General features: G+C 33.0%; 1 protein-coding gene across 3 annotated transcripts in view; it reads right to left on the bottom strand.

Moving 5' to 3' along the window:
- LOC126889846 (sialin) overlaps nucleotides 1–18,338 on the bottom strand; it is an 84,852-nt gene that overhangs the window by 25,154 nt on the left and 41,360 nt on the right. For 2 of the 3 annotated variants that reach the window (XM_050658530.1, XM_050658532.1), the window contains exons 2-3: nucleotides 3,788–3,835; nucleotides 1,786–2,003 (exon numbers count right to left, since the gene is read on the bottom strand). In XM_050658530.1, coding sequence (XP_050514487.1) covers nucleotides 1,786–2,003; nucleotides 3,788–3,827 — 258 coding nt within the window. In that variant the 5' untranslated portion in view covers nucleotides 3,828–3,835. The remainder of the gene's footprint in view (nucleotides 1–1,785; nucleotides 2,004–3,787; nucleotides 3,836–18,338) is intronic. The other variant, XM_050658531.1, reaches the window with a different exon arrangement.

The following is an 18,338-nucleotide window of genomic DNA, read 5'->3' as shown; positions in this document are numbered from 1 at the left end:
TTATTCTGATTTAATAATGTTTACATTAATAATTTGACTTATATTTGACAGTTGACAGTTATAATGTACCTACTTGTTGGTTTTAGTTCTAATAAATTTTGTTGGTTAGTTACATAAATAAATTAAGTAAAAATGAAAAAATTACTTGATATTTGAGGAAGGTGGAAAAACCATATGTATAACATGGGAGTAAAGTGCCTTTTCCTGCCTTGAATGATTACTGCTCTCCGCTACGCGTCGAGCAATAAACTTCATTCTCGGGAGGAAAAGTAGCACTTTCCTCCCTTGTTATACAAATAGCTATTGTGTCGAATTTAAAATTCTTTTGGACTTAAATGTTTTTTAAAAGGCACAAAATATGCATGTTTCTTTAAAAATATGCAACATTTAGTAAAGTTCTCAAATATGCGAAATATGCATGCAATATGCATTTAGCATAAAATCCGCTCCCTAGTCATAACACACGGAAATAGTAAAAACATAGGTTTGAAGTGAATCAAGTGCGCACATATTTTAACGAAGTTCCTTTCTGAACTTTATCATAACATTGATATGTCTCTACATCACTCGAATAGTCGAGAACGTCATGAATAACTTTTCAATAAGTTTTACAGTTTAATAAGAAAAACACAATTTTATTTTATGAATTCCCTCCTTGAACTGGAAATCTGAGAGGGAGAAAAACGCTTTCCACGCATGAATTGTTTTGAGAATTGGAACAGATGGAAGTCACTAGGTGCCAAATCTGGTGAATACGGTGGATGCTCCAATAATTCGAACTTTAGGTCAAGCTTTTGTGCTGCGCTGAGACGACTACAAAAAGACTATTAAGTCATTCAAACAATTAATGTGAGAAAACTGAAATAACTGGGACATATTACTAGGGGGTGATTAGCATGAAATGCAGACTTACCACCATTACCACGCAAGGAAAGATCAAAGTTAAGAGAAACATTGGTCAAAGGAGGTTCTGGTTGAGAAACCTTTTTTTCTTCTTGTAAGGCCTTTGGGAACTGCGCCCATCTAGGTTGAGAAACCTTTAAGTTTGGTATAATTGCAGTTCAGTAGATAGCTATGATGAGAATAAACTTTCAGTAGGAGAAGGAGACACAAGAAGAAGACGAAGTAAATATATCAAGATGTGTCTCTTTTTCTTATTGAATCTAGTAGTTTCTCTGAGTACTCACATTTAGTTGGTCGGTTATATTCGAAAATATACTTTCTTGTGAGAAAATACAAATACAGAGCAGCAATTAGACCAGTAATTATATATGGCTGAAGTAATGTGTCTGACACAGAAAGAGGAAGAAAGAGTGAGGATACTAGGGAGGAAAATAATTCGGAGGATAGCTAGCAGGCCCACGGAATTTAGGTAATAATGAATTAAGAAAACTCATGAACCACGAAGTAGGTAAGAGAACTTTTGAAAGGAGAAGACGTCGTCAGATTTATCAAGGCACAGAGACTTAGATGGATGGGACATATAGAAAGGAGAAATCCAGAAGCCGTTATCAAGAAAATTACCAAATAGAGGCCGGTATCAGGCAGACCACGAGGTAGACCAAAAACCAGATGGGAGCACCAGATAGTCGAGGACCTTAAGAAGATGGGATTTAGAGAATGGGTAACCACAAGCAAAAACAGGAACGAATGGAGAAAAATTGTAGAAGATGCCAAGTCACACAACCAATTGGAAAACTCATCAAAATTCATCCGAAGAGCCCAAAACGCGAGGCAATCACTCTGCTAGGAGTGTATATAGATGCCATGATGATGGTAACTTACCTCTGCTGTGATTGTGGTACTATTGGTAATATCTTCTTCTCCACATGTTTCGGCTGGCCTAGTCAGATTATTAGTAACATTTTGATTTTGAGTGGAGTTCGAAGGACCATGCTTCACCATACTAACTATAGCAACGTGGAGATTAACTTTAAGACCATATATTATGCCCAGGCCAACAGATCCCAGAATAGCTAAGACATATCTTGCTGACATGACCTCTGTAAAGAACATAATCTAATATCAATATATCAAAGCGTAAAATTGTGATTTATAGTTTATTAAATTTAATTCATTTAATCATTAATATGTAATAATTTAAATTAATTTATACAATAAATACGTCCAGTAAGTAAAAAACTCCGAATTTCTTGTTTATAAGTTAAACAGCAGTATACATTATATTCAAGAATCAAGTGCTCAAGAGGAGAAAATTGTTTATTATTTAGGAAAAAATAGTATGTATTGATAAAAAGTTCTGCTTGTTCTTAAGGGTATCAGTACAAACTTTCGACTCCAGTGCTATTTAAACGGGATTCATTTTTGTCGAATCCTGAGAAAACTAATAAGTATTTTTGAAAAATTTAAACGCAAAATGAAATATTACGTTATTACCAAGGGTCAAAAGTCCCTGAAAACTTCTATAATGTTTATTGTAAGAAGTGACAGGGGTGAAAAACTAAGAGAACATTTAGTGTGACTTTTAATTTCAAATATCTCATTCAAAAGAAACTTTTTATTTATTCTAAGGGACTTTCGGCCCTCGGTAATAATTTAGTCCTTCATTCTGCGTTTAAATTTTTCAAAAATATTTATTAGTTTTTTCAGGATTCGAAAAAAATGAACACCTTGTCCGTGGTAATATTTTCCAAATCGAACATTCGCTATCTTTGTCATACAACGTACTCAGTCGAACAGTATGTGCTGACAAGACAGTGACAATTTTAGATATTTGACACGGCTTCAGGAATATTTTGAGTTATTTTTTAAATAATATTGATAGTGTATTTGATATGTAATTGATTTAAGACGTGAAATTAATAAAAAGTTATTTATTGTTTATTATTCATGGAAGAGCCAAGCAGAGAATACACCAGGATATATTTTATTATCCAAGTATTTTGTTGTTAAAGATGTTCAAAATTTATGTAAGAGTTCCATAGTAACAATATATTATTAAAAAAAATAACTTTATCACTTTTCCTCTTTTCTCGATTAAGTATTAGTTTTTCTTGCATAGTATATAAATTATTATTGACACTGAATACATACATAGTTAGTAACAAAATTATCAGTAGTAATTGCACAAGAGCTCTAAAATTATTGAATTTTTCCCGAGTGTCACTTTGGCAGTTTTATGTCCCATTATGTCAAAGTATCACGAGGGCAAAAATTCTATATTAATTTAGAGTTCGAGTGCAATTTGTTGCGATTATTTCATGAATAAAACTGTTCAAAACCAAAATTTTATTGTAATTTATATATGTAAGTACCAATTAGTGAAATTAAACACACAGTTGTTATAAATATGTATTTGACGGTTGAAAGTCATCACTTTTATAATTTTTAAAACATTTGTCATTAATGTCACTGAATGTATTTTTTCGTAGCAACGAAGGGCACCTGACGTAATATGCTTAACGACGGGAGATTATCAAAAATTATCACCTTAATTTGCATGTCTGTAGCTTTCTATTGTTCAGAATCTCCTATGAATGAAATAATCATATTAATTAAGTAACTGAATTAATCATTTAAGCGATTATACAAGTAACAGTTATCCAAGAACATTCAAAAGTCATCTCTAAGTTAATGGTGACAATGTCATTGTCAAGTAATGTTTATGTACATTGTATCTACATATTCATACCAGTGAGAATTTTACTACACATAATTTGCCGTGTAAAGAAGGAAAAAAGTAGGGATAGCCGTAAAATATTTGCACCTATACTCTTAAACCACATAAAATGAAATAAAATTCAAAATAATAGAATTCATTACTTACTTCCACATGGGCTTCCTAAAGCTCTTACTTCTTTCACCATCTTTGTACCTGAAGAAAAAAAATAATTCAAAATAATTCAAAATAATTCAATCTAAAATTAAATATACAGTGATGAGCACGCTAATACCCGGCAAAATAGCTCAAAACATAATACATTGCGAAATAAAAAGAGATAAAACTAGTGGAGGTGGAAATTATCGTTATAAACGTATAAATTAACATTACTTTACATAGTTTACCACCTTTAGACGTCTGTGACAGAAGTATTTTATAAAATTCTACTGTCACAGTGACAGTTTTCATACACCTCTGCCTTTGATACGCCTAAAGGTGGGAAACTATGTAATATAATGTTATTTTAGACGTTTATAACGATAATTTTCACCTCCACTAGTTTCATCTCTTTTTGTTTCGCAATGTATTATGTTTTCCATCTTTTGAGCTATTTTGCCGGATATTACCGAGCTTATCACTGTATACATATATAGAAACGATATGACTTAGTGTGTCTGTTCCTATGTTTTAACATTGTTTTTATTGTGTCGTTTATTTGTGTATTTTTTGCATGCTTGGTGTAAGTCCACGCTCTTCTTAAAATCACATATAATTTGAGAAATTGTTTTTTAGTCAGTAATATTTCTTGAAAAAGGCATGGATATTCTCCCGAAACGTCTAATAAAAAGTAAATAAAATTGTCAATAAAAAATTCTGTGAATTTTTTGAGAATATTTTTTTGTTTTTGAGAACGAAAACTTCAAACAGTAGTTAATTAAAAATGTAATTTTCATTACACCTAATTGTAACTGTAAAATAATGAATATGTACAATATCTTTGTATTCACTTTTAGCCTCATCTGTTAACTTCATTAACCGTAGCCTGATTTCAAAATCTCATTTCTTTGGACGATTAATATTTCAATTACTTACATCATCTAGTAGTTCTACAGTAAATACATTTCTGAAACTACACTTCTCCAAGAAACTAACGCAGCACCTTAAAAATTGGTCATTTTAATGTCTCGAATTTCCTAAACCTGTTGTCTGATTTAAGTGATTTCTTTAACATATGATAGCCTTATTCTTTAACAATATCGCTATAATAATATTGTTGCTAAGCAGGTAAATTGTCATTTTATACCGGGTGTACCAATCAAATTGTGTTTTTTTCTCAAAGTTTGCGTCACCCTGTGAAATATTCTAGCATTTATAAAATACTGAAATTAAAACCCAACTATAGCCTCATGATTTATTAACTTTCTGTTTTTTGATTCATTCGCTTGTGTTGGGTAATAAAAAAAGTTAGGTACTTTAACAACTAGCCTTTTTTTCATCAATACAGGACGTTTTTAAATAAGTATGGCAAATTTTAAGGGGTAATTCTACATGAAAAAAAAATGACAGTTTGCTTTATAAAGGTATGTCCGCATATGCTTCGTTTCCGAGATAGAGGGTGTTGAAATTTTTTGCTCTAAAACCGGTTGAGATATGCAAATGAACTTTGGTGACTTTTAAGAGGTAGTAATTATGCATAATTTTGATACAATTAAGAATTTTATGTTCACCATTGGCGCACAAACGGGTTATATTACCCGTATGCGCGCCAATGGTGAATTTTAAGTTCCTAATTATATATTAATAATGCGCAATAACTACCTCTTAAAACTCACTAAATTTCATTTGTATATCTTAACCGGTTTTAGAGCAATAAATAAATCGTCAGTTTGTAAGTTAAATTTTAACACCCCCCATCTCGGAAACGAAGCATTTTCGGACATACGTTTATAAAGCAAAATGTCATTATTTTCTCATGTCCCCTTAAAATCCCTCAAAGTTTGCCATACTTATTTAAAAACACTCTGTATTGACGAAAAACAAGGCTAGTTGTTAAAATACCTAACTTTTTTATCATCCAACATAAGCGAATAAATAAAAAAAAACAAAATGTTAAGAAAACATGAGGATATAGTTGGGTTTTAATTTAAGTATTTTATAAATGATAGAATATTCCACAGGGTGTTGTGAAAATTGAGAAAAAAACCCAGTTTGATTGGTACACCCGGTATAAAAAGACCATTTACCTGTCTATCAACCATATTATTACAGCAATATTGTTAAAGGATAAAGCGATAACTTATCAAAAAAATCACTAAAATCGTACAACAGGTTTAGAAAATTCGAGACATCAAAGATGACCCATTTTAGTGCGTTCTTGGAGAAGTGTGTCATATATATTTTTTGTTAAATGTCTGTCGTGTAATTTAATATTTTATTCAAGTTTTGTGATCTGGAAACCAAATATATGATCATGATGAACGTATTTTGAAAATTTCAATATACAGGGTGTTGTTTCAAGGTTACAATGAATTTATATTTTTTAAATCCGACCTGCATTTTTTTCGTGGTTGGTAGTTGGGTGGTTTGGGTTCTAAATGAGACATACGTGTACCAAATATCAAAAAAATATACAAGGTGGTTCTAAAGTTTTGGGTCCAGAAAGAAATGGACAAAATCGATAAAACATCATCGAAAAATATCTAGAACCGCCTCAGTGATCTCTATTCACCATTCAAGTATTTCCGTTTCCATATGAAACACCCTGTATATCTGAATTAAAACTACACTCCCCGGCACAAAATTCCATCACTAAAAATCTTTGATTAAGTTTGAGAATTTATAACGTTATTATTTGTACTCATATTTTCGTTTGTTATTATTCCGGTAACTAAAAATTTTTGATTATATGACTGTTCGGGAATTCTTATTTCTTTATTTTATATTGACTATCATTCTAATATTTATTTATTTTGGGTAGAATAAGTTTTAAATAATTTAATAATTACATTTAGTGGTTGTTTTCTGCCCTTTTTAAAAATGATGCGCGGAATAACCTTATGTGTCTTCTAATTTACATAAATGCTCAATATCAATTTTTACTCATCCACAAGCACAAAATTCGCTTTACTTTGCGCATTATATACAAATGGACATGCTTCGTTGAGTACCTTTAGGACAGGAGGTACGACTCTACGACTTCGCTTTCAGGCTTCAACGGTGAAACAACTCCGAATTCCGAACCTTTCGTGATTTTTGACGGTACCGTCCCACGTGCATCGCGAATTCCATGGAAGGAGTCCATTGAAAAGGAGCAAAAATGAATTAAGTAGTCACCCTTGGGTCTGCAAGTTTACCAAATCCTAAAGAACACCAATTTTAAGTTAAGCGATTTTGCGCATAGCTTGTGGAACCATATTATTTTAAAATCAATTTTTTTCTCAAGTTAGTTTTCACATTTTCTGCAGTTTTCATACAATGACATTATACGGAGGTGAATGGAAACGTTGTATTTTAAAAAAATTAAAGGGCTCATTTTTTTTCATGGTCCTTTCGTATTATCTCAAAGGCATCCGTAAGATTTTCTTTTTTGAATTATCCGAATATCTCTTTTCCTGTAAAAGCTGTAAATGAAAACACTGTATTGAAGATTTATTTAATTAAACATATCAAACGCACTAAAATTAACAGACCAAAACAAAATTAACAACACAACAAAACAATTCAATAGCGAGTATGTCCACCTCTCGCAGCAACGACTGCTCACAATCTGTTTGGAATTGAATAAATAAGATTTGTTATCCTTGACTGAGGAATACCCCGATATTTCTCTACCAGCGCCAACCTTAACTGTAAGGTAAAGGAAGGTAAGAGTACGCGGTCGGCTAAAAGTACGCAGGGAATTTTTAAACACTTTTCATCACTGCAGGAATTTCGTGATATCACGTTTTAGTGAGCTTTCAACTGGAGAACAACCGGCCATATTGTCATCCACCTAACACTCTATCTTTGGATTTTACAAGGTAAATTGTTCTTTTTCACCTTCGGAATGTAATATTTTTACTCTAAAATGTAATAGTTTAAGGTTACTTAACAGTGGTAGGCATATTTTGTATTAATATTAAGGCAAAGACCATACCATTAGCTATCTAATGAGTGGAGTTAAAGAGAAGAGTCTGTTTAGTGTAGACACGTAGCGGCCATTCTTTGAATCATGTCACATGAGTCTAAAAGTACGCAGTCTAAAGATTTCAAAAATGGAAAAGCGGATCAAAAGGAAAAATATAAAAGATAGTGACAAAGAAACCAAAAAGAAAGCTTCAAACGTCAAAACTAAACTAACTTTTGATATTGAGCAACCCAAACCATCTACCAGCTCAAACCGTGAATAAGAAGAAACTGTTGAGTGCCCAGGATGTGGACAGACATTTTTTAATGACAACATTGGATTCAATGTGGAATATGTGCAGAATGGTGGCATGAGGCCTTTTAGCCTATGAAGGAAGCGGACCTTTCGTTTTCGACCATTGTAAGACTCTTAACTAGTGCGTACTTTTACCCTAACTCATTCTTACTTTTAGCCTCCCTGGAACTCAAAAGTACGCAAATGACACTTTTCCAAAATATTTTTTTACAGTGATGTTTTTTTGTTTAAACATAATAAAAAATGATTTTATTGTTACTTAATAAATAAAGATCGATATTCAACAAATATGGTATTGTTGTCTTTCTTCTCCCAAGTTACAACCCAAAATAAACTAACTGCGTACTCTTACCCTCCTTTACCCTGCCAATTTTTCTGGAGGCCTAGAATGATGGAGAATAGCTATTTTCAATGCATCCCATAAATGTTCAATAGGATTGAGATTTGGGCCATTCCAATCTTATTATTATTATATTCGGATAGGTAATTCAAAAAACAAAATCTTAGTGATGCCTCCGGGATAATACGAAAGGACTAAGGACTATGAAACAAAATCAGCTTTTCAATTTTTCCATAGAATTATTTTTTAAGTTAGGAGAAAATACATCGCTTTTATTCAGCCGGTATAATGCCATCTAAGGGAGGGATATGTATGAGGGAGTAACGACTAGTGTTATGACAGGTGTGGGAGAGACTGATAAATTTCAGGTGAAAGTAGGATTGCACCAAGGCTCGGTGCTTAGTCCTTATTTATTCTCATTAGTTTTGGACCAGATAACAGTGAAACTACAGGGTAGCATTCCATGGTGCTTAATGTATGCTGATGATGTCGTGTTAGTAGGAAATAGTGAAAGAGACTTAGAACAAAAACTGGAACAGTGGACACGAGTAGAGATGCATCAAGTCAAACTAGTTTGATTTTACTCAACAAACTTGACTTGACTTGAAAACCAAACTTTTTTTGTAAAAAAGTTTGACTTGACTTGATTTCGATATATTTAGGTTTGACTTGAAATCAAACTTCTTCAAACAGTTTGAAGTTTGAATATTATATTGTGCAACGTGTTTATTTTTAATTCTAATTGACAGCACACCACCTTTTGTTTTGACTTATTTGGACAGATCTGAACCTGTACTATGCTACTCCGCAAATTAGTTATACATAGGTTATATTCATATTTAGAAGCATATGCTTTGCTTGTTTGTTGTAAGTTAGTTTTGAAAGGTGTGCTTTGTGCAATAATGTCTGAGCCTGAACTTTTTTCGGCTTAGAATACGTACCAGAACAAAGTGAGTCTGATTTTGAAAATTTACCCACTGCAAAAATTAAGAGAAAAAATCTGTAGACGAAGCAGAATTAATTAACAAGAAAAATAAATATTTAGGTATACTGATTTATTTAATGTTCCGGCAGGCGATTCCAAAACAATGAAAATTGCAAAGTGCACATTAGGTAAAAATAAAAAATAAAAATGACATAGTAGAATTAGTTCTTTAAAACATCTGAAGGTGCATTTAAATCAAAGCGAACACGAACGAACGAACGAAGGAACGAATTCGTAGGTGTTCGCTTGGTTCTTCGTTCGCTACAAAGTAGGACCACAGCATAATAAAATCTAATTATACACAGCATAATAAAATCTAATATATTCTAATCTAATATATACTTATATTTACTATGCTGTGTATCTTATATTTACTATGTTGTGGTAGGACCATTTACATTGAAGCGAACCAATGTCGGATACAGATGAAGATATTATAATCGTTAGCGCTGCTAGTTTTATAGTTATTGCAGGACTTGCCGAAAAAAATGGAAGAAGATAGTGTGGTGTTCGAGTTTGTTACGAAAGGGAAAAAAGGGCGAGGTGATGCCTTTTTAAGGGATTTAATGACTGACAATTTATTCCAAGTTACAAATTTCTGTAGAATGTCTATGGAAGATTTGGAGATTTTGTTGAATTTGATTGGACCTAGCATTTCTAAAAATGATACAAATTTCAAAAAAGCAATTACTGCTAAAGAAATAATGCTGCTAACCCTCCGCTTTCTTGCAACAGGTGACTCCTATGCCTATGCAAGTCTTAAGTACTTGTTCAAAATTTCAACTTAAGAAAGTAACAAATGAATTATGAAATATATATTTAATGATAAAATTAAAAATATAAAATTTAATTAAATATAAAATTATCTGGCAAATATAAAATGTCTGGCAATTATTAATTCATATTTCTTCTTCTTCTTAAGATGCTGTGCATTTCTGCATAGGCGTCCATCGTACATTGTCTTGTCAGGTAAAATGTTAGATAGTCAGGATTACATAATTCTGTTTTTAGCAGCACTGCGAAGCATTTGATAGCTGTGGGTTCCTGTCCATTGGCGATTACGCAGCCATGACATGTTTTTACGTCCCAGTCCTCTCTTACCCTCTATCTTTCCGTCGAGTATCAGTTACTGAAAAGTGTATCGTTCTCCTCGTAATATGTGCCCCAAGTATGTAGTCTTCTTACTTTTAACATAATTAAAAAGTTCATTATCCTGTAAACCCGCTCTTCTTAGTACTTCCTCCTTTCTGACTCTGTCCATCCATGATATTCTATGCATTCGACGTAGGCACCACATTTCAAAAACTTTCGATGCCCAAATCCGGTGTCGTTGTCAAAATACAAAATATTATTAAACTAAACAAAAATTTTGTTGCTTATTAAAAAATTTTTCTAATAATTTATTTAATCTGACTCATTTATATCGGCAATTCAGACATATATTTTACATTTTAAAGTAGAAGACTTTAAAATAATATTGCCAATGTTTATGAGTTGCGTTCCTGAAAAATTACTTAACATTTTTATCTCGAAGAAAAGTATATCTACTAAATAAATTAATTTTCAAACTCTTTCAAACTAGTTTGACAAACAGTTTGAATTTTCAAACCTGTAACCATTGACCAGTTTGACTTGACTTGAATTAATTGCCAGAAGGATTGACTTGAGTTTGACTTGAAATTAAGTCAAACTCAAGTCAAGTTCAAACATTCAAGTCAAACTTGTACAACTCTAGACACGAGCTCTGGAGGAGAAAGATTTAAAGCTTAGTAGGACAAAGACAGAGTATTTGGAATGTTCATTTAAAGATGGAGTTACTAAAAATAAAATGGTATCTTTGGATGGTGAACTGATTGTAAAAATCAATAGTTTTAAGTACCTGGGATCGGTATTACAGAGTAATGGAGAAATAGATGGAGATGCATGCAGTAGAATTAGGGCTGGATGGATGAAGTGGAAGGAAGCGAGTGGTGTCTTGTGTGACAGAAAAGTTTCAATGAAGCTGAAAGGAAAATTCTATAAAACAGCCATAAGACCGGCTATGATGTACGGAACTGGATGTTGGGCAGTGAAAAAGAAAGAGGAACAACTAATACATGTGGCGGAGATGAGAATGCTTAGATGGATGAGTGGAGTGACAAGAAAGGATAAAATTAAAAATGAGTATATTAGGGGAAGTCTAGGTGTGGCACCAATTGATGCCAAAATGAGAGAGCATAGGTTGAGATGGTTTGGTCATGTTCAACGTCGAGACGTTAATCATCCAATACGAAGAGTATCTGAAGTTCAGATTCCTGGAAGGAGTAGGAGAGGAAGACCAAAGAAGACGCGGGGGGAGACGATTAGGTAGGACATGTCGGTAAAGGGGATTAATATTGATATGACCCAGGATAGAATCGTGTGGTGAAATGCAATTAGGGAAGCCGACCCGGCGTAGGGACAAGGCAAAGAGAATGATGATATAATGCCATCTAAGCAAAAATTGTTTATTAACAGAATAATAGCAAACGATTTCGATACATGTACCTACAAACTGATGCAAGAATCTTGAAAATCGGAGTACAATTAATAAAGTTATAAATTGTCAAACTTAATCAAAAATTTTTAGTGGCGAAATTTTGTGCCGGTGAGTGTATTACATATTTGCTCTCTACTTAACACTTTCTCCGGTATATTTACCTTGCTTAAAATATGCATGATCCCGTTACGTCCGAGTAGAATGGCTTTTGATGTGTGAATTCTGATTAAATCATTGTGTAATAGGGACAAATACTACGTGCAGGTCGTCGCGCTGTAGAACATGTAAAATTATTGTGCAATAAAGCAACAAGTAGGTGAAACATTTTGCCATGCCATTGATCATGAGACTAACATGAGTGTATCCGATTATTTTAAGACTTCAAGGAATTTTAAATTAAAAAATTTTAAAAATATCCAGGAACTTAATTTTTATGTTCGAAAATCATTCAAGTATGTAAAATGATTCATTCTTACGCCACTTTTATGTCGCATCTTGAATTTTGTGTATTTTTTTTAAAGAAAATCAGATTATTTGAAAATACAATTTAGAAAAGACTGATAATTATTTTTGTAGTACTGTAGACTGGTAGTACTCAGGCCCGCCGTGAGGGGGGTGGCCGGTACGCATATTTACAAATGCTCCTATATTACGGCACCAGAGTGCCGAAATCGGTTAGCCTTTGATATACACTAGTACGGTACAAACCCTCATTGATTTCGGCACCTATTAAATTATAAGCAGACATCTATTAATTTATGGTGTCTAAGTTTTTATTGCAATTAATCAGAGCCGGATTTAAGGGGTGGCAGGCTGGGCAGCTGCCCGGGGCCCCCACATTCCGGGGGCCCACATAATGCCTCAAACGCAAAAAATATCAGCCAATTATTCACATAGACTTATTTTTGTTTTATACAAACACTTGTGCCGGCCTCTCTCTAAATTTAGTTGCAAAAGCTGCAGCTGAGTGTTGTTCTGCTGTTACAGCATTATCTGGTTTCTTAGAAGAACTATATGTATTTTCACTTCCTCTACATATACCTAGATGCAGCTTTTAAACATTTGATCAACAAGTTATGTATCTTTAAGCGACAACAACGCAGACCGTGGCAGAAATATTATTGTTCCTAAAAGAGTAAATACTACTAGATGGTTATTCAGAAGTGATGCCGCAAAAGCACTAGTTAAAGATTATAATCAGACCAAATTAGACTTATCGAAAATTTCAGAAGCAACAATTTAAAACTCGTAGCGAAACAAATTGTTTGTATAATCGAATGTACTTACTGTAAACAGGAATATTTGCAATATTTTGGAAAGAAATCTTAGAGAAAACAAACAGTCCAAGTCGTATTCTACAAGATCCAAATATTGCCCTTAATTCAGGAGTGACAGCACTTAGATCACTTAAAGAATTTATACAGTTAAGGCGTGACAATTTCCAAACATATATGAGACGCGAGACGCGATGGTAGGCGGAAGTCAAGACTATTCGACACATAGAAAATGAGTACGGAATATTCGACTGACTCCACTGGATTATGGAACATCTCAAGAGACTGAAATGACAACATCAGAGAAATTTAGGACTCAAAATTTTATTGCTATTTTAGATCACCTCATTACCTCTTTAAGTCAGAGACTTTCTGCATATAAATGCATTCATTCGAATTGTAGATTTTTACATCATTTAGCTATATTTTGGTCATGCATATATTATGTACAATATTTTGGCCATGTTATGCGACACCCAGAGAAATTTAATATACTTAATTTAATAATACAAGGCCAGGTAGACGGAAAAAGAGGGCAGGTCGAAGAAGAACTTCATGGCTTAAAAACCTGAGAGAATGGTTTAACAGATCCTCTACATCCCTTTTCCGAGCTGCCGTGAACAAAATTACTATAGCCAATTTGATAGCCAATGCTCGATAATCAAGCACGGCACATGAAGCAGAAGACATCATTTAGCTTCAGAGCTATCAAAGCTTAGGTTCTGACATAAGTAGCAATGATTTAGATGAAATCCTAGGTGTCGAATTAATACAATATGTAGAATTTTTCAAAGAGAATATCTGCTCATTAAATATAAGCAAAGAACTTTACGTGTACCGATTGCTAGAAGAAAAGAATGTGAATGGTTCGTTTCCAAATGTTGAGGTGATACTTCGTTTATATTTCTGATACCAACTAACTGTAGTGGGGAGAGGTAATTCTCAAAACAGTTAATTAAAAATTGACTTCGGTCTATGATGGGCCAAGAGCGTTTGAATCATCTCTCTATAATGAGCATTGAACACGATGTCTTAAAGCAATAAGACATGTCCGACATAGTCAAGGAATGTTCAAGTAAAAAATCTCGAAAAGTATCCGGACTTCAACCCTACATCCTACTATGTTTATTTTTAATATTTTGCTGTAACAAATTTTAATTTTAAATTTTACTGTATTTAAAAATATAGATATTTATAAAAATAGATCAACATTTTTTTAATGATAGGACGTAGGGCCCCCACAACAGTTCTGCCCAGGGGCCTCCACTGCCTTAAATCCGGCTCTGCAATTAATATTATTGTAAGTATTGTATAATTATACCTCAATTTGCTTGAAAAACAGGAATATAAATGTCTTTTCTTTTCTGAAAAATGTCTTTGGCGCAGTCTATTAGCCAGACCTGTTTGTGATTGATTGCAGATTCATAGTCATAAATTTTTGAAGTTATACTTCTTTACCGACGATATGAGGGTGAATTTTTATATGTTAAAACCTATGATCCCGGCGCATGCGCATTATAACTTTGTTCTGATTGGATGTTCAAATGACATGTCAAAAATTATTCAATATGGCGGCTGTGGCACAGCTGTAGTTAGATTATTTATGGTTGTTGCGTTTTAAAGTTTGTGTGAAAAGAAACAACAAACAAAAGTTAGTTAATAGTTATACTGGCTTTTTAAATAGTTTTCATATACCTATATTTTTGGACTTTTGGACTATTTTGGGCAAGGAAAACTCATTCTAATTTGGTAAGTAGTTTTTATTATAATCATATTGTAATTATACATTTGGATTAGGTTGAAATACAGTAGAGCGTCGATTATCCGAACTAATTGGGGGAAATAGGTGTTCGGAAAACCGATTTGTTCGGATAATCGAATTACAATATATTGATACATATTTATAGTCATACATATTTATTTATATCTTGATAATGACAACTAGCAACTAAACAAAAAAGTGCAGTCTTTGCAACAACATAATTATTTTTGGATACAATATTGAAGAAAATTGAAGATATTTTAAGCGTCAATTACTAACGCTTGCTCGGTATTCGAGTGCGGGACGCTGGAGTCGATAGTTCGAATAAGCGGTCGTTCGGTTGATCGACGTTCGGATAATCGACGCTCTACTGTACATTTATTTTCTTAAGAATGGGGATTTTAGAGAGAAATCCCAAATTAGGTCCGATTTTTATTTTTAAATTATGATTTTTTGGCGTAGATTTATTTATCTAGTAGGTATGTAATGCTTTGATTTACATACTTAATTTGATCACCAACAAAAGTTCTACCAATCTTCATCTAATATATTGTTTTCTTACTGTTTTGTTATATTTTAATATTTTCTTCCACAAAATTTAAACTACATAATTTAATTATATTCAAAACAACTGTCAAACAGTAAAACGTTCAGTTACCCTATTTTTCCACATGACAAATAATGTGGAATTGGACGAGTGAGTCTAGGCTTCGATTAAGAATCAAAGCGCCCCGAAATTCACGAGTTCGATTCCCGATGCAAGTTTTTATTTTTTTTATTTTTTTATGCATTTTATGATTGTAAGTATATATGTTATATAATTTTTTTTTTTAGAATATGCGTTAAAATTTTTGCCAACAATTATTATCGTTCAGAAATCATTTTTTCTTTGTGACATTTTTCAATGTGTTTCAATGTGTGGGTTTTATTCTTTTATTTTTTAAAATTTTTGGTATTGTCTTAAAAATCACATAATATGTAGTAGAAGTATAACTTCTTACGTGCGTACAAAGTACACACACATTCTTTTTTTATTTCATATTATAAGTACGACAATATTATTTTTATAGATACTACATAGGTACATTTCTTGCTTTGCTTTTATTTTTTTGTCAAAATGTCGAAATTTCTAGTAGAAATATCTAAACTGCAATAAACCTAGCATACTTAAGAATGTGTTTTTGACCCTAACCCGAGAAACAAAAAAACAGGTTTATTGCAGTTTCGACATTTCTATTTGAATACAATAAATTTAAATATACAATACTTCAATAATATTAATTGCAATAAAAACTTAAGCACCATAATTTAATAGATGTCTTATGATTTAATAGGTGCCTAAATCAATGAGGGTTTGTAGCGTAATAGTGTATTTCAAAGGCTAACCGATTTCAGCACTCTGGTGCCGTAGTATAGGAGCATATGTAAATATGAGCCGGTACATTTTACCGGGGCCCGGCGATGTAGGGGGCCCGGCGTCGACTAGACCAAAGACATCATTTTTCCCGTTTTTTGCTCTTCACTTTATGTGCATAATGCGTTTAATTAACACTCGGCTATATTTTATATAAGCTTTACCTCTATTTCGAAATATATTTTATTGTTTTATTGTAAAAACAGCGCAAGAAGCTTGCCAGATTTTTGGATGATTTGCCTAAGCCTAGTAGTGATGTGACTGCATGATAATGTTGAGCCCGAAGAAATATTTTGCTGTGAAATATTTAATATTGTCATACATTTTTTAAGCAATTAAGCAATTTAATCCGCTGAATAGAAAATATTATTTAGTTGACTTTCTCGCATTAAAAATGCTATGAGATCTACACTGAAATAGGATCGGTTAACTGGCTTAGCAACTTTGTACATTGATAATAATTTAGCAAAATAATTCGATTTTTCGAAAATTATAAACATTTTTGCCAATCAGAAAACTCGAAGAGCACCTGTAGGTATTATTAGAATTGTCCCTGTAAATATAATCAAAATTTAATAAAACTTATAATTGAAATGTTTCTTATTATTTATTATTGATAATTTAATTTCTTATAAAAATTAAACAATTTTTTTCGCTCATCACTTTTTGCGGGGGCCCGCTCTTCACTTGTTACCTGGGCCCGCTTATCCCTCTCGACGGCCCTGGTAGTACTGGTAATCATTTTATTGAAAATCAAATTTCTTGTAATACCCCATAAATATACAAGAAGTCCTGAGTAATACTGTCTGTATAAGTAAAGAATACAGGGTGTCCAGAAACTCTCCTGAGAAACGATTGTCTCACTCTCATTTTCTCCAGATCTTCTCTGACTGTATCTTTCCACCTTATTCTAAGCCGTCCTACAGACTTTCTCCCATCTGGCCTCTCCCCGAGCAGCTATGTCTGGTTTGATTTTTGGATAAATTTTTCGCATGCCATATTCTAAGGCCAGGTTAAACAACAATGGGGACAACGGATCTCCCTGTCTCAGTCCAGAATTTACGCAGAAAGCATTTGATATTTCCCCATCTCTTATAACTTGTGCAAATAAGTTACTTACACACATTTGCATTACCGCAGTTAGTTTCTTGGGTACGCCCAGCTCGACCATTGTATTTCATAGTGTAGGATTATTAATTGAATCATAAGCCTGTTTGAAATCTATAAAGATCTGATGCACGTCTTGATTATATTCCCAATCCTTTCAAGCATTTGTCTAATACTAAATATTTGATCACCAACTATTTCTTCGGCGTATGGTAGTAATCTTTTTAGTAATACATAACGAAAAATATTTAGTCATCAGTTTCAATTCACTGCAAGCAACATTTCAGAAATCTGCTTCAAAAGCTTTTCAATGTTTTGAAGTTAGTTATTCAAGGCAGAATGAGCAAAACATTTAAGCGAATAATTACAACATGATTCCCACAGCCTTAGCTCATTCCCCACATCTTCCACGATTTTTGAAAAACACGCCCGTTTGTCATGTAAAATTTGAAGTTTTCGGCATGTAATTGGAATTCGAAATTTGGTAATCGAAATTACTAATCATTATTGTCGTCCGAAAAGCGGTTTCATGGCCATTGCTGTAACTCTTATGCACTGAGACTGAAAAACATTTGAGTCGATTGCGTTTACGGGAAAACTTTTAGAGAACTATTCGGTAGCAAATATTTCATGGGGATTTTTTGTGGGGATATTTTTTCGAAAAAAATTTGTGGGAATTATTTATCCGGGATTTTTTGTGGGGATTTTTTGCCCGGGGAATATTAGTCCGGGGATTTTTTGTCTGCGGATTTTTTGTCCAGAGATAATTTGTGGGAATTTTATGTCAGGGCCATAAACCAACCCCCCTAGAGGAAAATTCTGGGTGCGCCACTGTATCATCCAACATAAGCGAATGAATCAAAAAACAGAATATTAAGAAAACCTGAGGTTATAGT

Source organism: Diabrotica virgifera, chromosome 8 (genome assembly GCF_917563875.1).
Source record: "Diabrotica virgifera virgifera chromosome 8, PGI_DIABVI_V3a".
NCBI lineage: Eukaryota > Metazoa > Arthropoda > Insecta > Coleoptera > Chrysomelidae > Diabrotica > Diabrotica virgifera.
This window is presented reverse-complemented; position numbering and strand designations above follow the sequence as displayed.